Source organism: Gracilinanus agilis, chromosome 6 (assembly GCF_016433145.1).
Source record: "Gracilinanus agilis isolate LMUSP501 chromosome 6, AgileGrace, whole genome shotgun sequence".
In the NCBI taxonomy this organism is placed as follows: domain Eukaryota; kingdom Metazoa; phylum Chordata; class Mammalia; order Didelphimorphia; family Didelphidae; genus Gracilinanus; species Gracilinanus agilis.
This window is the reverse complement of record NC_058135.1, coordinates 63,543,176-63,565,044: the sequence shown is the minus strand read 5'-3', so window position 1 is coordinate 63,565,044 and position 21,869 is coordinate 63,543,176. Positions and strand designations below refer to the sequence as shown.

The following is a 21,869-nucleotide window of genomic DNA, read 5'->3' as shown; positions in this document are numbered from 1 at the left end:
GAAAATATAGAAGGACAGAAAGCGAGGAAAAGGTTTCAGAAAACAAACTAATCTGACCAAGGAGCCCTAATGATGTGGTAAGGTAAAGTTCCTTGCCATTGCCACTATTTTTGGCACAATGCTAGAATGCTACACTAGCATTATAATTCTTTCCAAAAAAGGAATTATAGGTGAGGTTCACAAAGAAATGGAAAATTATATCTTTGCTGATGTTTTAGTAGCGTGGCATAAGCTAGAGAAACAGTAAGAATTTTAATTGAGACAAATAGTCTGAGGCAAGTGATAAGATTTAAAATGAATGCACAAAAATAAACTTCAGTATATCACTTCAAAAAACCCCTAGAAAGTAGGGAAATTCTACTTAAGACAAATTAAATTAAATATCAGGGGATTCATAGACCACGTGAAGGGCTTGCCTATAAATACAAAGTTCTTGGACTTGGGATTTTGGGGCAGAAATAAAATTAGAGTGGAATAATGGTAGAGGCATGTAGTGTTCATGCATTGGGGTAACAATTTGATCAGCAAGCATTTATTAAGTGCCTGTTATGTTCCAAGGCTAGATGATAAACACATTTCACTATAGATTTATGTAATTCCAGTGAAATTACCAAGAGAAGAAGATATTTGTGCAATTAGACAAAATAATAGTAAAGTTCATTTGGAGGCATAAAAGGCAAAAAATATCAAAAGATAACATGAAAAAAGTAGGCAGGAAAAAGGCTTGCTTTTACCAGATCTCAAACCATACTACAAAGCAATCGTTATTAGAGCTATCTGGCACTGAACAAAATAGAAAAGAAAAGCAAGTCAGTGGAATTGTGTGCTAGAAACAAATGGCCAGTAAACACAGGGAAAAGGACTCTTTCCAAGGATTACTGAAAAAAAATTAGAAAGCAGTCTGAAAAACAGGTTTAGTTTAATCAGTCGTAAAACATTTATTCAATGCCTTCTGTATGCTATGCAGGCACAGTGCTGGACATAGAGATATAAAAAGAAAAATGTATTTCATTTTTGAGGTAGTTGCCCTCAAGTTGCTGGCATTATGTCATTTGGTAGACTTGCTTGCTTTACCTAGACATCACCAGGGAGCCAGAAGAGTAGTGGCAGCCCTTCTTCACTCTTACCACAAAACCAACCCATCTTCTTTTTCTGTCATATAATTCTTTTCAGACATCCTTTACTTCTGTTCTTTGTGGAGTTTCTTGCCTTTTTTATATTAGAGCCTGCTTGTACCTACTTTGTGCTTTTCCATTTTCCTCTGTGTGGTACTCATCTATTATTTAGTTCTTTGGAGAAAATGATGTTCATAAGATACAAATTATATATGCCTCCTTGATTACATGAAATAAAAAAAACTTTCAAACAAGTAAAATGTAGCTGAAGAAAATTTAAAAACTGAGAAATTTCTCAGCATTACATACCTAATAATTTATAAAGAACTGCCATACTTATGAGAACTATTTAAACAAGTAGTCAAAGAATGTGACTAAATAAATTAAAAAAATTTTTTTTAACCCATACCTTCCTCCCTAGAAGGCAGAAGAGCAATAAGGGCTAGGCAATGGGGTTTAAATGATTTGCCTAGAGTCACATAGCTAGGAAAGTATCTAAGGCCAGATTTGAACTAGGACCTCCCATCTCTAGGCCTGGCTCTCAGTCCACTGAACCACCTACCTGCCCCCTGAATAAATAAATTTTAAAAGAAGAAATGAAAACTATGGAACCACTTTAAAAATGTCCAAAGTTGGGACAGGTAGGTAGCTTAGTAAGTAGAGACCCAGGCCTGGAGATGGGAGGTCCTGGATTCAAATTTGACTTCAGACACTTCCTAACTGTATGACTCTGGGCAAGTCACTTAACCCCAATTGCCTGCCTAGCCCTTACTGCTCTTCTACTTTGGTACCCATATTTAGTATCAATTCTATACAGAAGGTAAGGGGTTTTTAAAAAATGCCTAAAGTTTCCAATAATTAGAGAATGTAAATTAAAGCAACCTCAAGGTAACTGCGTAATTATGAAGCTATCAAATTCTTAAATGTGGGAAAATATGTTTTAATGGGTGGTAAGAATATAGACAAGCTCATATTGTTTATATAGAGAGATCATTTGATATTTCTGAAAAATAGTTTGTAATTATGAAAGAAAAGTTATGAAGTTATTCATAACATCTGACCCATAGTTTTCATTACAAGGAATATGCCTCAAATTTTTGACAGTGAGAAAGGATCCATATTTACAACATTATTCGTCATGATGAAAATGAAATACATACCTAGTTATTAGGTATTAACTGAATTTCTGGCATATTATTATAATGGAATGTCAGGCGTCGTCATTCCTTAAGAATAGGAAGAATCCAGAAATGCATGGAATGACTTCTGTGAGATGATGTAGAGTGAAGAAAGTAGGGCCACAAAAATGATTCCACAGTGCAAATCAAGTTGTCTCAGAGAGGTTCCATAACTTGTCCATCGTCTCATACCATTGACACAATATCATGTTTAATCTAAAACAGATTTACCTATAGTAAACACTAGATATTGATTTTCTCATAGTTTTTTTAGTCATGCAAAAGGCCCTGACATCTTTTCCAATATCCTCTCTTTTAATTCAGGAATCCTTTCTACAGGTTTCCTTGATAGATGGTTACTCTGTTTTTTATGGAACACTTTAGGTGATGGTTTTGCATTAGAATTTAGAAAAGTAAGGAATTAAAGGATACACCAACCTGGGGAGAAATGGGCCAAATAAAGCAAAGTAATACCTGATCTCTTCAGACAGTTATCCCAGTTTGTTTTAAAAGTCTGACTTCTCTTTGGCATACTAGGCCTGTGAACCACCTATTAAAGGCAGTAGGAGGCTCAAACATCATCATAACCAAAACCATTTTTTTTTTCAGAACTTTCAATTCTATCTTTATTGTTAATGAGCAAAACCCAGCAAGAACCTAAAGAGTACTAGGACACAGGACTGGTCTCCCTGCTCCAAACCACTCCTTCCCACCCCAACATTAACTGCCCTTGATTCCATCATTTGTGCCTGTTCTTTTAAAATTTGGTTTCCTGAATTCCCTGTGTAGACAGTATTTCAAACCACTGATCTGCCCTAACCTTTCTCTAAAATTCTTGAAATCTTATCTCTTAAATTGATGTTAGTGTGAGGGTTTATGACCAAATGACCCTTAACTTGAGCTCTAAGATAATCTGGTGCCCATCATGAATTTGTTAAACCTTTTAATTTAGTTCCTACTCTGCTTTTTCTTAGTTGCATTTCCTTAGGCAAGTCACTATTTGGTAAATTGAGGGAGGTATTGGAAAAAGTGACCTTTGAGGTACATTCCAGCTTATGAAAATTGATCTCCAAACCCATATCCCTCATGCTGGAAACCTCTTCTGTTTCAGATGAAGTCCAGATCATTGGAATGTCTTATAAAGAAAAGCCAAGTTTTTCCATGGAAGTTAGAATTGATGGTGCTTTCTCAACAAATTTTCCTGTAGGAAGCAGAAGCATTCAAAACAATTTCATAAGTCATTCTTTTTTCTCTTTTTTTTAAAAAAAAACTTTTACCTTCTGTCTTACTATCAATTCTAATCCAGAAGCACAATAAGGGCTTGGCAGTTGGAGTTAAGTGACTTGCCTGGAGCCACAAAGCCAGGAAGTGTCTGAAGGCTAATTTGAACCCAGGCCCTCCTAACTCCTGGCCTGATGCTCTATTCATTATGCCATCTAGCTGCTCCCCATAGGTCATTCTTTTCAAAAATAGCCTTTGTGGTGACTAAATGTGTTAAGACCCCCTCCATTCATTTATTCAGCTCCTACTTTGCCTGTAGAGTACCATGCCAAGTGTGAGGTCAACAGAAAGATGATAAAGGGAAATAGCAGTAATGTCCACCCAAGTACTTCCACGAGTTTATATAAGATCTATTGAATCATTAAAGTCTTTATTGTAGACATGGAGGCTTTTATTTACCTCCAGTTCATCATTTTTAATATTTTCCTTTTCTCTAGAAGGACAAGGACATCTTAGGGGCAGTGGGATTGGTGGAAGCAGGATAGCAAGGAAAGGCAATTAATTGAGTTTCTCAATTATGGAAATATATGGAAAGAGAAATAGCCTTGGAGTTTTAAAATAATTACCAATGAAGCTCCCTCCTTCTAGTTTTGCTGCTTTTGAATCATTGCCTTGCTACTAAAACTCAGAATAAGTCATTAAAGGCAATGGCATTGAGGAATGAAGAATAGGCATTGGTCCTGTATGAACTTAAAAGGATGCTTTAGTGTATTTCTAAGCAGAATTTGCAGTAAGTGCTATATAGCCTTTGGAACAAGATTTTCACTAAACCGCGGACTGGTAAAGAAAAACTTACTGCTATTTGTTTGAAGATAAAAGACTTATTACCCAAGTAAAATTGATTTCTTAATCATTTTCAAGAAAGAGCAGGTGATATTACCATCTCTCTTAGGGCAGGATAAATTAATGATGTATTTTAAAAGTTAAAACATTCAACTTAGAGTTTTAAAAATGTTAATATTTATTAATGAGCCAGGCCATGCTAGTAAAGCCAAGAGTAAATAGTCATTTTGAACAGTAGGGGGAGCTCTTGAGACATTTCTCTCAAATTTGTTACATTTAAATCCAGAAAAGTAACTTCTCCTGTAACATATATACATATATATATGCATATGTACACATAAGTATATACATATATCTACATACGTATGTATGTATGTATGTAAAAGAATGATCCTGATTCATAGGAAAAGTTGTTTTCTAGAGGAAAAAGCTCTCTTTTGATTCGTTTCTTCATTTGAACTAAAAGCAGATTGTGCTATTCAGCCTGATTATTCCTTTTTTTAACTTCCTAACCTTTCACTGGAATAACAAATCGCACCGAAAAGCAGCCCTAGTTCTCTGGTTCGTGCTATGTCACTTTAGGAGCAGTGAAAACTTTGTTTGGCAATTGCTTAAAAGCTGCTCACTAGAACTGAGTGTTGCCTCTAAGTTAGAAGCAGAGACAGATCCAGAAGGATATGTTGCCTTTCTAAATAGGAGTGTATGTTCCCAAAGAGAAAACAATTAGATCTGGAGTGACAACATTTTATTTGGAACCCAAGCAGAATTTTTTCCTGTTCAATCAGTTGGTATTTACTGAATGCCAACTCTGTTCTTAGTATTCTATTAGGCACTGAGGGAATGCAAAAAAGGTTAAAAATGGTTGAAGCTTTCTAGCTGGGCAAAAGAGATTAATTACTATACAACTAACAGCTAAAAAATAATGCAAAACAGTAATAGAACCAAAAGCCACATGATAGTGATTTCTCATTTTGGTGTGTTATGGACATTGATTCTAATAAATTACGATGAATTAAAATCTATGTAAATCTATTTTCACGTTTAAATTATAATAAACACTTTAGTAATAGCTATTTCTGGCTGTAGCATGTACTTGGATTTTTCCTGGACTTGCCATTTCCATCTCACGAACAGACTGACACTTGGAATAGGTACATGTGATTTGGAAGCTGAGCCAAAATGTTTCCTTAAATGTGTTCATGTTCTGACAGTAACAGTGACAGTTGTCATGCATCTTGCTTTCAGAAATTGTTTTAAAAATTTCTTTGAAATAATAGTTTACGTTTGTGTAGTGTACTTATAATAAGCACTTTCTTCATGATCACCTTGTGAAGTAGATGGTAAAGGATTATTCTCCCATTTCAATAGATGAATTATAAGGACCTTTATTTTTCCACAGTGGTTGACAAAATATGCATTGCCATTCTCTTGTAATTTAAAATAGAGAAAATTCCACATTCTATTGCTTTGCTTTATTACGAAAGCAGAGGTGGTGACACTAGAGAGTGATAGGGATGAAGACACCAAACTTAGATAGACTGTCATATATAATAAGCATCATTAAAAAGCCTAAGTTTACAAGTAAGCAGGTAAAGAGCAGAACTGATGAGGATACCTAAAGAAACTTCTGATTTCCAAATCTAGATGAAGGATTTATTTTCCTTCTTATTTATGATAAGGCAAAGATTTCAAAAGACAAGATACTATATCATATTAAATACAGTGTTATGTGACTGACTAAAATATTGCCCTTTTAGAAAGATTTGCATTCAGTTTTATGTCTAGGGGTGTGTGTGTGTGTGCGCGTGTGTGCGTGTGTATTTATTTATTTTGTGGTTGATTAAGTATGGTATTTGTGGCCATATTAATAAAAAGTTTGGTTTTACCTTTAGATCAGGAATTTATGGAATTTAATCCTCTATTATAATACTGTTTTTGTAGAAAAATCAAACACTATTTGACTTAAGACCCACTCTAATGCTGTCTCATCAAAGTGGGGACAGGATTCAGTTCTTAAAAACTATGGCTGTCAAGCACAAGCACTGACCAGCCCTACCATGCTAAAAAGGCCTTAATCATGAACCTTATTTCAAGCTGTAAAGACAAACTCTAAGCTACATTGGATAGACATTTCAAAGTAGTCAGTTTGTTGGTCACAGCAAATGGAGACCTATAGATAGATATAGATAGATAGATGGGTTACAATCTGCATTGCTATTAGGGAGCACAGGCATGATCAAAATGACTCATCTTTGAACATCGTTTGCACTGGTGGTAGAGGTAAGAAGGTGTCCAAGACCTGAGATTTCAGTGAGGTGGAGAACCCCCAGTGACTGTTCTCTACCACTTAGAGACTTAGATGCTTGGAGAGGTTAAGTGATCTGTCCAGGGTCACACAGATGGTATATCAAAGATGAGACTGAAACCCAGGTCTTCCTGGCAGATTAGCTTTTACATTAATATGATATCAACTCAAGATTTATCCGATATCTTAACATAAACATACTTTCAAACTGTTAAAAGTTTAGGATTGTTTTCAAATGCTACACAATCTTTTTCAAAATAATTTTTATATACATAAAATTATCAATATAATGGTATAATATAGTAATATGTAAAATATGTCCTTTGTTTATTATGTCATGTTATATATAATCATGTAATACAACTCATTAATATAATTTATTGATTCAGAGTTCTAGACAATATTCTAATATTTCTCTCTAACTTAGACATTTCAATTGATTTTCCTTAATGAAGGCTTTATTGAAAAGACTTGAAGCTGTGAAGCCCACTGTTGGTATGAAACGTACAGAACAGCTGATGGATTATCATCGCCATATGGGCTACCTAAATGCATCTCCGGTCTCAAGACGAGTGAAGTCTACTCATGGTCAGATTAGCCCACTAAGTAAGTATAATTTTGGCCCCTTTTTGCCTCTTTAGATTTTTTAACATAATCTTTCATCATTCATTAATTTAAGAACATTTAATTCATGGGCCTGTGGGTCTCAAAGTCAAAGATTCCCCTAAACTAGACTTATTGCTAACATCTTGTAATCTTATATGGATCTTCTCCTCTTTATAAGGAAACTGGGTTTCTTTGAGCACATAGCTCATGCCTATAAAGATAGTACTTTAAGATTTAAGATATGCTTTCCTCATGTCAGCCTGTGAAATGTGTGCTAGAAATACTATTTCTATTTTGACAAATTCTAAAACTGAGGCACAGAAAATTTAAGTGTAAGATTGTGTTGCAAACCTAGGTTTAATATAGTTAGGTAGTCCTGGAACAAGTTGAATTCCTTCAAAAGTGTAGCTTGTTGTGAATATCTTCAAGTTAACTTGCTTAATGCAAGTCCCTAATGAAACCTTGTATTATTTAACAGTTTGTTTACTTATTTATCAGACTTGGATGAAATTGTAGAGGACGCGTTTTCACATTTTTGCAGATAACATAGAGCTAGGAGGGATAACCGATCAGTTAGATAGCAGATTCAGGATCCAAAATATCCGAACAATCTAAAACAGTTGGGTTGAATTTAAGAAGATGCAGTTTATTAGAAACAAATATAAAGTCTTACACTTGAGTTAAAATCAACTATACAAATGCAAGATGGAAGAGGCCTGACTTGATAGCAATAAATAAAAAAGATATAGAGGGTTTAATGTATTGTAAGCTTGTTTTATATATATATATATATATATATATATATATATGTATATATATGTGTGTGTTTGTATATATATATATATAAATATAACCACTTAAAAGACTAATGTGATCTTCGGATGCATTAAGAGAAAGCAGTAACTAGTACTAGGGAATTGATATCTCATCTGTTCTTTCCCCTTATCAAGCCATATCTGGTGTATTGTTTTCTGGCCTAGATGACATAGGCTGGACATTGATAAATTGTAGAGTTTCCAGAGGAAGGCAGCTAGAATGGGAAAGGACTTAAAGATCATCCTACTTAAGAATTAGTTGAAGGAATTCTGGAACTTTCACCTGAAGAAAAGAATCTTAGAGATTGGGAAATAGAAGCTTGGAGCTGCCTTCAGATCCCTGAAGGGCTTTTATTCAGGAGAAGAGAGAGATTTGAGTTGTCTGACTCATCCCANATATATATGTGTGTGTGTTTGTATATATATATATATAAATATAACCACTTAAAAGACTAATGTGATCTTCGGATGCATTAAGAGAAAGCAGTAACTAGTACTAGGGAATTGATATCTCATCTGTTCTTTCCCCTTATCAAGCCATATCTGGTGTATTGTTTTCTGGCCTAGATGACATAGGCTGGACATTGATAAATTGTAGAGTTTCCAGAGGAAGGCAGCTAGAATGGGAAAGGACTTAAAGATCATCCTACTTAAGAATTAGTTGAAGGAATTCTGGAACTTTCACCTGAAGAAAAGAATCTTAGAGATTGGGAAATAGAAGCTTGGAGCTGCCTTCAGATCCCTGAAGGGCTTTTATTCAGGAGAAGAGAGAGATTTGAGTTGTCTGACTCATCCCACAAGGCTGAACTAGAAGCAATGGGTGAAAATTGCAGAGGTGGTTTTAAGCTTGATGTAAAGAAAAGCTTTCCAGAAATGGATTTTTCCAATGTTACCAGAAAATGGATCTAGAGTCAGAATGACTCTAACACTGACCACAGGCAAGTCTTTTAAACTTCCTGAGCTTCAGTTTCCCTATTTTATAGATGGAGATGATATTTTTAGTTTTTACTTTATTGGGGTTGATAAGACTCAAATGAAATAATACACATGTAAAGTGCCTTTGCAAATTCAGCAATTAATTGTGAATTCCCCCTCACAAGAGGTCTTCATGCCTACATTTGATGTATGAGTTGGAATAGGTAACTAGCCTCTGAGGGTCCCAGCACTGAAATTTTGTAATTCTATCTTTTACAAGTTACACATACAGCATATCATGATATCTTGTTAAGATAGTAAAGGAACCTCTTATGAGAGTACTATTAAATCTTCCTACCTTGAATTCCCTTCCCACTCTTCATACTGTTACACACACACACACACACACACACACACACACACACACACACACACACACACACACACACACACACGAAGCATGGAGCTCTTTATCTCCATGACTTCCTGTTAGCTTTCAAATGAAGGACAAAACTTTATCTAATGAAATATTCAGAATATCTGAGGGCCTGGCATTTAAAGCCCTCTGTTATCTGGTACCATCTAACCTTTTTAGCCTTCTATATACTGTGTATGTCCTGTCACTCAGGCATTCCCTTGTCTCCTTGCCTTTAATCTCGCTATTCATCATTGTAATTTATATGAAGTTTACAAATCACTTTTCACACTCTCTCATTTTGTCCTCACAACAGCCCAATAATAGAATTGTGTCTCATTCCATCTTTGCCTGAATAACTGTATTTTTTTTTTAAACCCTTGTACTTCGGTGTATTGTCTCATAGGTGGAAGAGTGATAAGGGTGGGCAATGGGGGTCAAGTGACTTGCCCAGGGTCACACAGCTGGGAAGTGTCTGAGGCCGGGTTTGAACCTAGGACCTCCCATCTCTAGGCCTGACTCTCACTCCACTGAGCTACTCAGCTGCCCCCATGAATAACTGTATTTTTAAAATTATTCTCCTCTATTAGGTGGTAAATTCATGGGAGAAGAGATTGTCTTATCTTTTCATCTCCCCAGGACCTGGAGGAGTAGTATAGTGTGTATTGTCTATGCTTAAGAAATGGTTCTTGGGAACCTAGCCATTAAGAGTGGGAAGGGGGATTCTGATTATTATATATTTAGTCGAATCCTCTCATTTTACAGATGAGAAAACATTAGCCCAGAGAGGATAAATATTCACAGCCAGGAAGTGACAGTACTAGCACTTGCATCCATATCTCTTGGCCTACTCCAAATCCATTATTTATTTTGCTATATCTTAGCTGTTCTGTTCCTGTCCTCCCTCCAATTTGCCCCTACTTCCCAAAAATTGGTATCATCCTGGAGAAAAAGAAAGGGAAAAGTTCAATTTTCTAATGTTAGATCTTTTGAACTGAAGAAATGTTTAAGGTGAGAGATAGACAGTGAAGAACATGAGATAACTACCAGATCTTATGTGGTTGGATAATTTTCCATGCTTTTTTGTATGTTATCAGGAGGAGCATCCAGGTCATCCAGTGCTACCAGTGCTCTCAGTCGTAAGAGTGAAAGATCACTTTCTGATGCTTCCAGTGGCCCTCTGCTGAGACCTAAACCCCCTAATGTTCGTACTGCTTGGTTATAAAAAATTTATTTTATTTTGAACATTGTTATTACCCAGATTTCTATTGAATTGCTCTTGTAGATTACTGTAATTCTCTGTGCAAAAGTCTGTAATCCTATTTTAAGTGATTAAAGTATACAGCATTATATTAATTTATTGTAACTTGACGCAAAATTTACTTTACAAAGGACAATTTCATGTCAAATCAGTGTTTCCTGTGTGGATGTATTTATCTGAGATGTATGTGTATATATATATATACACACACATGTATATTTAATACAGGGATGGTAGTATACATGTAAATTTTCTCACCATATTAACAAGACATAATGTCATGCTGACAGCATGGTGGTATTGCAATACTTTGGACCCAGGATTTTTAACTATTTAGTTCTCTTTTTTTCCAGTAAACTTTAAACCATGAACATACCTCCTAAATTGACTTATTCAGTGGGCTTCGGGACTTATGTGAGTGTGATTTATGGCTTGAATTTTATAATTGCAGCACTTTGCTAGGTTGATGGTTTTCATTAAGAAACATACCGAAATTTTCTTTTTTTTCCCCCTCAGATGGAGCTGTTAAGTTGGTCTGAGAATTGTAGGGTAGATTGATAGAAATGTATAGTGGGACCACCCCTATAGTCAACTTGATTCTCTATAGGTGCCCCAAGTTAGATCCTGAAACTTCAATCTATTCCTCTCCTCAGAACTGTGAACAAACATCAGAGAGTAGAGAGTATGAAATCTTCTTTCACATTTTCACACCATTTCCAGATGAATAGAAATATTGTTAATGAGTGAGTGAGGGGAAGTTTAGAATTTGACTCTGCTGCTTTATGGTAGTTTCTGAAGACCAAATTTGCATCGGCTTTAGTCTTGTGTGACAAGCAAGACAAGCAACAAAGCAAATATTTTGATTTCAGAATAAAATGGAACTACATTATGAAAGGCTAAGAGACAGATCAGGAGGATCGGACCAATCTGTGTTTTAGGAGATAACATTATTAGTATGTAATGTTCTTATTTTCTTATTTATTATTAACTGAATTAAGGAAGAACTTGGTAAAGGACTTGACATTTTTTAGTAGTTCTTGATGTTGCCGCTAGTACTGATAAGGCTAAAAGAAATAGTGCTGTAAAAGAAATCCTAAATAATCAACATTTGTTCTTAAATGTTAGTGCTTTTTTTTTTTTTGTGTGTCATAGCCTGGAGCTGTAATTTTGCCAAGCTTTTATTTAATACTGCAAGTTGTCTTTAACATTGGTAGTGGACAATGAGTTTTAATATAGGTATAGGTAATTAGAAACTTTTTCTGTCCTCATTTAAAAGCTTTTCTTTCATAAGATGAAGTGTAATGCTGCTGTCATCATTATTTCTCTATTTCTCTACTTGCTTTCTCAGCCTCCCAGGAGAATGTTTGGGGGGATGGGGGACATGTCTATATTAAATGCCAAATCGTACTTTGAGAGTTGTGATCCATGGCCACAAGAATAAGGAAGTTGGTTTTTATTCTCCAGCTTTCACTCTTGCTGTGCTTTGAAATGAACTACATATGGTCAACAGGACAGACAAGCTAATTTCTTCAGCACTCTAGGCAGTAAGCCAAACTATGTTATGTTAAACATTGATTCTCAGTTTTCTGACTTGTGTATCAGTTCATATCCTTAGCATCTAGAACAGTTTGTTTAGTGGGGGCAGGGGGCCGAGGGCAGAGTTTAAACAGTGATGTGGAAGCAAACTGGCTCTGAGATTATCCTGCTTCTTCCATTGGGATTGTAATGTTCATTGGATGCTGCTGCCATAATTATTAATGTGCTGCTCTGGTGATCAAACTGTTTTACCATGCTTTGCTTATAAAATGAGATACAGCTGTATTTAATGTTAAGATCACATTTTAAACTTGCACTTTTAATGTTTGTACATCAACTTTCTTTGAGGGGGGGATAAGAGGCTGAATTTTAACAGCATGTTGGACATTCAGTGATGAAAATTGTCAGTTTTTGTATGTTGCTTTTGTAAGTTGTATGGGGAAGGGAAATTAATATAAAGTTTATTATGTTCAAAACTACATTGGTCTCCAAGAGCATTTTGTATGCATCTATTAAATATTTGTGCTGTCTTTCAGGTTTTTGAAATGCTACTGAAACATGTCCGAAGAGTGCATAGCCATAGCTTTAATAATAAAGCTGTCCAGTCTTCTTAGATGTCAACTTAATGGCTCTAGATTTCACTAGTGGGAAAGATATTGGGCTTAAAAGGGGAGGAACCTGAAGGAAAAGAACAGGAGAGAAAAGTTGGGAAGGTTTTTAGTTTTGCTCATATTTGTTTTATTTCCACATGAATAGAACTGGATTGCCACTCAGCTGTGCCATAAAAATAGTCCAAAAGTTGAGGAAGAATGGGGATTTTCTGGATATAAAAGTAAAGGTACTTTGAAGGTTGTTTACAGGAGCACTTTTACCGAAGGATAAAGTAGATTGCCTAGTATGAACATGAAGAACCATCATATATTTAGAATTGTTTACATTTGAGCCAATTAATAAATATATATGATTATCATTTCAAGATTCTGATATATCCTAGAAAGAATCTGCAACCAGAAATCATACTCCTAAACTCTAGAGCTGAAAGACAACTATAGAGATCCCATAGCCCATCTGCTCATTTTATAAATGAAGAAACTAAGGTTCAGGTTAAATGATTTGTCCCTTAGGTTTAGGATTATTATTCAGAACTGGTTTGCTCTTTGTCGAATGCCAACCTGACTACTGTTCTTTTTAGAAGCAAAATACTTCCTCTCCAAATTTTAAGCCATTGAGAACTATTTCTTGTGGAAGAGATCTGTTTCCCTTGCTGGGAAGTACAAGGCATGGCCAAACACTTTTATAATCTCCACAAAAACATTCTTAGCCAATTCTCCAATGAAGTATTTAGGTTTGTATGTTTGAATTTGGTACTAGTTTTTAAACAGTGTTCCACAAATCTCTGATTTCAAGGAAGCTTTTTCAAGTATTTCTTGAACACAGGTGCTTATAGGAGAAATACTTTCAACTATCACCTCCATTTCCAAATGCTGCCTGAACAACCATCCAAAGTTTTATTTGATAATCATTAGTTTTACTCATTGTACACTTTAATGATGGATTTTATCTTTTAATTATGGAGATCATAAACTAATGGGATATTATGTGGCAATTGTTTAAGTGTATTTTATTTATTTAGCCCTTACCTTCTGTCTTAGAATGGATAACCAAGTATTGGTTTCCAAGGCGAAAGAGTGGTAAGGGCTAAGCAGCTGGGTTTAAGTGACTTGCCCAGAGGCACACAGCTAAGAAGTGTCCCAACTCCAGATCTGATGGTTCACCTAGATGCCCCAGTGCTTAAGTTTATTATCTTAGTCTATAAGTGATTGTGCATCATTTAGAGAGAAGGGAGCAGTGAAACCCATGGCCATAGATATGAAGTGCAATAATGTCTAATTTTATTAGACATTTTATTTACACAGGACTGTCACAATTCTGGCACAATAATTTAGTAAACTTACAACTTTCTGGTTTAGCCCTTCAGATTTTATGGATATGAAAAAAAAACTGCTTAGAAAAAATCAATGGAAATCATGGTTCTTAGATTTTGATCTTGGCTGTCATAAAACGTATTGCCCCCATTTGAAACATTAGAAAAATGAATTGTTAAGATGAAGAGTAAGTTCAAATAAAGTTTCTTCTTTTGAATAGAATGAAAGCAATGTGAAGCAAACAGTCTTACAGGAACAGTAATTTCTCAGCATTTTCTTGAAATTAAGACAATTGTCTCGAGCATTATGTTAACTAAATTAAACCATCTAAAGGATAGATATAGTATTGTGAATATCTTCAATCTTAATATACTATAGTTTTAACTGCACTACACATCCTATTTTTATCATAGGCAAAATTGTGAGATTTTTTCCTTTTAAATTTGTAGGTATAATACCAGTTTTATGATTTGGGGGTAGAAGTACTACATAACTATGTAAGGAAAGCATAAAACATTGTTGGCATTGGAAAATATCTTTTGGTAAATATCTTAAAGATAGTCTCTCTAATAGTAGTGTGAGAGACATTGGCTTTAAGCTAAAGGTTGAATGAAGTGAAAACATTATAATGGGTAGGAGAGTCCTGTGATTTTTCTTTTTTTTCTTTAATTTTATTGATTTTATTTTTTCCCTGTGACTATTTCTACCACATAGGGATGGTTTGAGAAAAACAACCACCACGATATGGTTCCAGTGGGCTTATTATCAAATTCTGTCATTACAATACCAAAGTATAGTTTTTAAAAGTGAATTAGTGTATGAAGCTTTAAATAACACATTGTGACCTTTGTTATAGATTACTTTGGGAAAAAATTACAAGAGAAATTAAACTTAAGATTTACCTTTTGGCTAGATGTTGTCTTTTTATGTAAACCAAACTTTTCGAGCTAACTGTGAAGTGGGGGTGGGGGGAAGTGTGAGAATGGTTTCAGTTATTGAATTTTTTTTTAAACCCTTAACTTCTGTGTATTGGCTCCTAGGTGAAAGAGTGGTAAGGGTGGGCAATGGGGGTCAAGTGACTTGCCCAGGGTCACACAGCTGGGAAGTGTCTGAGGCCGGATTTGAATCTAGGACCTCCCATCTCTAGGCCTGTGTTATTGAATTTTTAATGATTCTTCCCCAGAAGATTGTTTTAATACTCTTTTGCTACCACTAATTTTTTTAACCCTCACTTTTCATCTAAGAATCAGTACTCTATATTGGTTCCAAGGCAGAAAAGTGGTAAGGTCTAGGCCTGGGGGTTAAGTGACTTGCCCAGAGTCACACTGCTAGGAAGTATATGAAGCCAAATTTGAATCCAGGACCTCCTGTCTCTGGGCCTGACTCTCAATCCACTGAGCCACCCAGCTGCCCCTCTGCTACCTTCAATTCTTAAATGACTTTTATAACATTTAGGCCCAGAAAGGGACTTCGCTAATAGCCAGTAGGGATTAAAAAGTCTTACTGGGCAATAAGAAAGAAGGAAAATATAACCAAGCAATGTAGAAATTTGAGATTTTCATCTAATCCTGCCTGAAACCCCATCTTGACCCAAAATGGGAAGTGCTGCTTTTGGCCTAATTTTATTTCAAAATGTATGGTCTGGAACGCATATCCAGAGTTAAGATTTGGTTTTCCCTTTGTTAAAAAGCACCTTCACTTTTATCAACTCTATCAAATGTCTAAACCTAATCTAGCGTAATGGCCTCACCATTTTAAGCCATGAACCAGCCTACCTTCCTCTCTCCTAGATCTGACTGATTTTTCATGTTTCAAAGTTTTTAATTCACATGGTTCTCAGCATATTGTTTGGTCTTCCTCCTACATTTCCTGGACTTAGGGCTAAGAATGATTTAGCTGTGTCTATTAATAGTTATGGAAAAAAGTTGCTTCTAAAGGTGACTTTCTCTTTCCTAACCCCCCTCGCCCGCCAAAAAAAAATCCAAAAAAACCCCAAATTCTTTCTGTTAGCATCACACTTGAGTTGGACAATAAAACTTCCTTGGAGAGGGACAAGGGACAAGGTGAATTAGACATCGTGTTGAGAAAACTTAATTTTTAATTCTTTGTAATTAACCCAGTTTAGTTTATTGGATTAGCTAGTTGTTAGCTTTTGTATATATGCAAAGGTCTTTTTACTTATTCTTTATGGCCAAGTTCCAGTCTACTCTAATTTCTCCCACTGGCCTTTCTCTTTTACCTCTCCTTGCACATATTAATTTAGTGCTTAATTATGTTCTATTTTGTTTTATTCCTCCACCTAGCTGTTAGCTCCTTTTGGAATTCAATTAAACATTCTTAACTCCCAAATAAATGTTCAAGAAACCAGCAGGTGCTGATATAGAAATTTGACACATAGGTGTTCTATACAGAGTTGATCGAATTCTACTTAATTTTGCCCCTGCTTTATAATTCTGGGTGAGTGATTTAAATAGTAATAGAGCAAAACCCAGTTGTTTGTGTAATTCTTATTCCTATACCCTCTTCTGTTTTAGATAACAATTATACAATTTAAAGTGACTTCTTAATCTACTTTACTTTCCCTGCATAGATTTGCTGGAACTAGATTTGTTTCTGGTCATGTATATTACCTAAAACAGTGGTTTTAAAACTATTTGACAGAAAAGCCCCAGTGCCCCTTGAGACATCTCTTTGAAATAGATAGTGTTAGTACATGTAAAACATTTTAAATTGCTGTCCACTTTATGCCTTTCTAATCCTCTGCTACTTATTCCTGCTGCAAGATTGTGCATAGGATTTGTGTTCTTGAGGGTAGTTGCTATGAAACTTTGTAGTCAGTGTAGTAATCTGTGTTTATAAAAATTCACTTATTTATAAAATATTTACAGCTAATTCAGGACATGCAATTGTACCCTTCATTTGGGCTACTTTTTCACATAATCTGCAATTGGGATTTAAGAACTCTTCATCCTGTTTGACACTTAAGATTTTAATAAAGTAAAAATTTAGAGAATGAGCCTTAAATAGTATTTATTGATGGTTCACATTATCATTGTCATCATTTCCCAAATTAATTGTAGAAGCATAGAAATAAAGGTTACCTTATATTTGCAAGTATACTTTAAGTCTGTATAATGCAAAATTCATATGTGGTCCAGTGGACTGAAACAAGTTTATGCTATGATATCCATGTCAGCTTGGAGTTATCCCATGTAAGTATTGCCAGGTTTTTGAGGAATTGTCTATTAAACCACGGGTAACATTAGAAACTGGATCTGGGACCAATGAACTTAAGAGTTTTAATTGAATTAGACATACTTTTTGATTTCATCATACAACACTAATACAAAAGCACCGCCCATGCCTCTCAATACATTGGACCAGGCACCTTTGAAGAAAGCTTTGGATCCTTCATCTTTTGCAATCTTCCTCCAGCAGTCAAGTGTCCCAGTGTACATAATATCAGCTGTTGAGACAAAAATTGGTAAGTTGTTTGTAACTTTAATAAAAGCCCATTTTCTAAAATCTCTTGTGACAGAGGCTTAGATCTTATCCGTAAAGTTTAGGCCACTGGAACTTTATGCTCCAGTTCTGTGTAATACCAGTTGCCTAAATCTTCCTTAGCTTCCTTAGGCAAGGATTTTCTCTTATTCTTAGTCTTCTATAAGCTACAAGAGGAATTGGAGAATAGATATTTATGTGGACATTTCTATCAAATTACAAGCTAAGATAGAAAGAGCCCTTTAGGTTTGAAGGCAGCTAGTTGACTCAGAGGATTAAGTACTGGGCCTGGAGTAAGGAAGACCCAAGTTCAGATGTGGACATGAATGTGATTCTGAACAAGTTACTTAACCTCTGTTTGCCCAAGTCTCCTCATCTGCAAAATGAGCTGGAGAAAGAAATGGCAAACCACTCCATTATCTTTGCAAAGAAAACTCCAAATGGGGTCACAGAGACATGACTGAAAAGACTGAATGACAACAATCTCAGGAACTGAGTCCCAGATTTGATTTACCACACAGCCTCGACCTCAAGAAATAGTTGCACTTTTGAAGTAGCTAAATACTTGAAGAAAATGTATCAAGTAGCTGAATAATCAACTCCGGGCTCTATCTGACTATGTACAGATTGTAAAAGTGGTAACCCAAGGGCCACCATACTGATCGGGAAGCTTTTTTTAATTCCTTCATGTTCCCCCACACTATCCACTCTAAAATCGTTTCCTCCTTTTTTCTCTCTCTTGAGAAGATGGTGTCTTTGATTTCTTCCTAAGAATAAAATAAGGGAAAAGTTAATGGATGGGGCTCGTTTTTAGTCCATAATCTCAGCCTCTCCCCTCCCCTCTCTTGCCATTTTAGGTAGTAAAGAGAACTCTTATCACAGCTGCTGGTGGGAGCTAGGCAAGTCAGCCATACCAGATTACTGAAATTGCCTATCCCCTTGCTTGCAGCAACAGGGAAGATGAAGAAAAACATACCCCCTTTCCGGCCAGACTGCATCATCATCCTACGACGGACAGTGTCAAAGGGATAGGACACCAGTCCTGCCACTGCAGTCACTGACTGGGCAATCATCCAGCTTACTATAATGTGCACGTTCTTGGGGTCAGGCAACATTCCTGTAAATAATGCCGACAGCGTCAAACACATAACATTTGTGTACTTAGCCCACTTTGGGAGAAAAGGAAAAAAGCCATCCCCATCCCACTTCCTGCCTCACGTCCCCTTCCTGGTTAGCCTAGACTTTGCAGGAGTATCCAGCGGTCAACTGGGAGGTGGAAGGAAGGGGGCCCCAGGAGGGAAGCTCACAATTCTGGTCAGGTGCCTGACCAAGGCATAGGAGCTTGTAGAACTGATTTTAAACAGTATTTATCCTAGCGAAGGATCAGTTACTCTGAGAGTTGCTGTGAAAAACTGTTCACTTTCCTCCCTGAAAAATGAGGCCATCGGTCAGAGGAGAAAATTGTACTCCCTTTAAATGTGCTCCACCTCCCCAGCCAGTAGCATCAGGATAAGGGAGTGGGGAAAAGGGTCCCTACAGACCTTTGAGCCCTTTGGGTAATTCTCACTCCAACCCCATTAACCTCTCACCCTTGGCTGTATCATAGACCCCGAAGTAGGCGGCCCTGTAGATGATGATGCCCTGAACAGACACACTGAAGCCCTGGTAGAGGCCCTTGAGGCCATCAGACTTGAAGATCTTGGTGAGACAGTCGCCCAGGCCACTGAACTCCCGTTGAGTGGCACCTTTGCCCACATCAGCCGCTAGCCTGGTTCGAGCAAAGTCCAGTGGGTAGACAAAGCAGAGAGATGTGGCCCCAGCTGCTCCACCAGAAGCAAGGTTGCCAGCAAAGTAACGCCAGAACTGCTTGTGCCGGTCCACACCCCCCAAGAAGATCTGCTTGTATTTGTCCTTGAAGGCAAAATTAAGGGCTTGGGTGGGGAAGTAACGAATGACATTGGCCAGGTTGCCCCTCCAGAAGGAGAGGAAGCCTTGCTCCTTGGGGATTCTCACCACGCAGTCCATTATGCCTTTATACTGCTGCTCCGCTTTGATCTGCTTGCTGGCATGTTGGACCTAGACCACAGGAAGATGGGGAAAAGACAGGGAAAGAGGGGAAAAGGATGGGAGAGAAAAATGACATGTAACGGTTTCTAGCTCAGGCCTTATGAGCCATAGCCAGTGAATACTTCCCTCCATTCCCTCCCCTGGGGACTTTGCATTTCACTGGGCTTCTGAAGCTCAGCTTTCTAAGCAGTCGTGGGGGTGCTGCCCAAGTCACTAGGTAGGGATGGGAATAGTGCTAGGCTCAACTCGTGGAGTGTTAGAACTGGAAACAAATCTAGCCTTCTGCCACATTTAATAGAGGCAGAAGCCCGCTGTCCAGAATCACCGTGAATGAATAACAGGAGTCTCTCCTTCTCAATCCAGCGTTTCTTTTCACTCCCCTGGAGGTGCCCCAGCTGGGATGCTCCACCCACATGTGTGGCCCTTTGCCTTTAAGGAAAGGGTGGGGAGGCAGTAAGAACAGAGGATGAGAGTGACCTTTTCCAGGGCAAGGGGGAAAGGAGGTCGAGCAAAGGGGAGACGGGACAAGGACAGCTACCGCCACGTTTGCCTAGTTCTGCGCACTGCCTCAGTTGGGAGGAGTAGTCTTGCTCAATGTAACTCGATCCCCAGGAGGCTTTCCATATTTAGGCACTTAAGTGCCCGCTGCCACCCGACACCAGCAATGCCATCTGCCCGGCCCCGGCTTTGCCCAGAAAGTACCGGCTTTTCCCTAGGCTAGACTCTCAAGTCATTTACCCCCTTATCTGTGCTCCCCCTTCCTCCTCCCCATTTCTACCTGGGTTGCGGAGGGCTGGCCCAAGGCCTGGCCCACCTTCACCCTGGCCAAGGACAAGCACCTGTCCTCAAAGCTTCTTAGCTGGGAATGCCTCCCTGGGGCAGGTCCCTTCACCTCCTCGCCCCTAATACATGCAAAAGCCATTCCAGCTCTAATCCTCACCTGCAGAAGCAGTTTGACTCTCTCGATGGGAGCAACCGCAGTCTTGGAAACCGCGGCGGCGATGCCACCTGCCAGAAAGTCTTTCAGGAAGCTCAGCGCTTGGTCACCCATGGTGGAAGCTGGTCGTACCCACAATGTCAAAGGAACTGCTCCCTAACCTTCCCCCCAGCCAGAAGCCCTGACCCCCTTCTCCGTCCCACCTCCAGGATCCAAAAGGGGCAGAGCGCTTCTCCCCCAGACCTCCTTATATGACCCTCCGTCTCGCGAGAGAAGGAGGAGGGCCCTCGGGCCATTTGGCTCCGTGCGCATTGGCTGGACAGGTGTCTGGATCTCCTCTCCATCCCATTCCTCAGTAGAGGGCATGGGGGGCGAGGCGCTTCCGGGAGGTCTGAGCGGGCTGGGGGCCTGCTGCTCCCGCTAGGGACATTTAAAGGGCAAATTAATGTTATCTGGCTTGGGCTCTGGAGGGAACATTATGTCACAACAGCATGTGGCCTGCTGTATTTATAGCATACTGGAGCCGGCCTCCGGGACCGACTGACTAGGGAACAGACGTGGAAAACGACTCCTCAAGGGCTTTAACCTCGGGCTTGCACTGGTTCCCTCGAGCCCGAGAGCGCTTTGGGGAAGGAGTTTGAAGCTTTGCACGCCATTCCCCACCCCCGCACTCCAACCTTCAGGGAGCCTAACAGGGAGCGCACCGTCGGTCCCCTCCTCTCAGTATCTTCTGACAGTCTCCCGGCGCCTCTTCCCCTCGCAGCCCTTGGTACCTCCAGAGCTGGAAGGGCCATTTGTGACACAGCTCATGTGCATTTGCTGGCTTGCGTATTCTGTGCGTTCTCTAGTTTCCCATGAATGGGGGCTTCTGTCCTTCCTTATTTCACATAAAATCTCACTTTAGATTTCCTCTGCAATCATGGCGGTGCTTAGCAAGTGAGGGCATTTCAGACCTTGCTGCTAATTAGCCGGAAGCATCCGGATTCGGGGCGTCTGTGTAAACCCAAATTATTCTCCTTATAATAACGGGGTGACTGAGAAAACTAAATGCGAGGTATTGGTTCGTGTGTTCTTATTGCCTAGGATTGTGAGCGTGGGCGTGCAGGAACAGAGAAGGGTTCTCACTTAAAATGTTGACTTTCTATCCTGAGCTTAAGCCGGACTTTCCAGGAAATGAAATTAGCTCTGAATATGAAGACATTTGGTGAACTTGGGAACCCATTTCACAG

The 21,869-nt window shown here is 38.2% G+C and overlaps 2 protein-coding genes across 5 annotated transcripts in view; one reads left to right on the top strand and one right to left on the bottom strand.

Annotated features, from left to right (window-relative positions):
- Nucleotides 1-11,175, top strand: part of CFAP97 (cilia and flagella associated protein 97) — a 37,965-nt gene extending 26,790 nt beyond the window's left edge. For all 4 annotated transcript variants that reach the window (XM_044680706.1, XM_044680704.1, XM_044680705.1 and 1 more), the window contains exons 4-5: nucleotides 7,118-7,268; nucleotides 10,511-11,175. In XM_044680706.1, coding sequence (XP_044536641.1) covers nucleotides 7,118-7,268; nucleotides 10,511-10,638 — 279 coding nt within the window. In that variant the 3' untranslated portion in view covers nucleotides 10,639-11,175. The remainder of the gene's footprint in view (nucleotides 1-7,117; nucleotides 7,269-10,510) is intronic.
- A 5,973-nt stretch (nucleotides 11,176-17,148) lies between these two features.
- SLC25A4 (solute carrier family 25 member 4) lies at nucleotides 17,149-20,861 on the bottom strand. The gene is made up of 4 exons (XM_044680967.1): nucleotides 20,644-20,861; nucleotides 19,226-19,712; nucleotides 18,613-18,753; nucleotides 17,149-17,601 (listed from the first exon to the last, which is right to left on the bottom strand). Exons 1-4 carry the CDS (start codon nucleotides 20,752-20,754, stop codon nucleotides 17,444-17,446), a joined length of 897 nt encoding a protein of 298 aa, XP_044536902.1. The 5' UTR covers nucleotides 20,755-20,861; the 3' UTR covers nucleotides 17,149-17,443.
- Nucleotides 20,862-21,869: the final 1,008 nt, after the last annotated feature.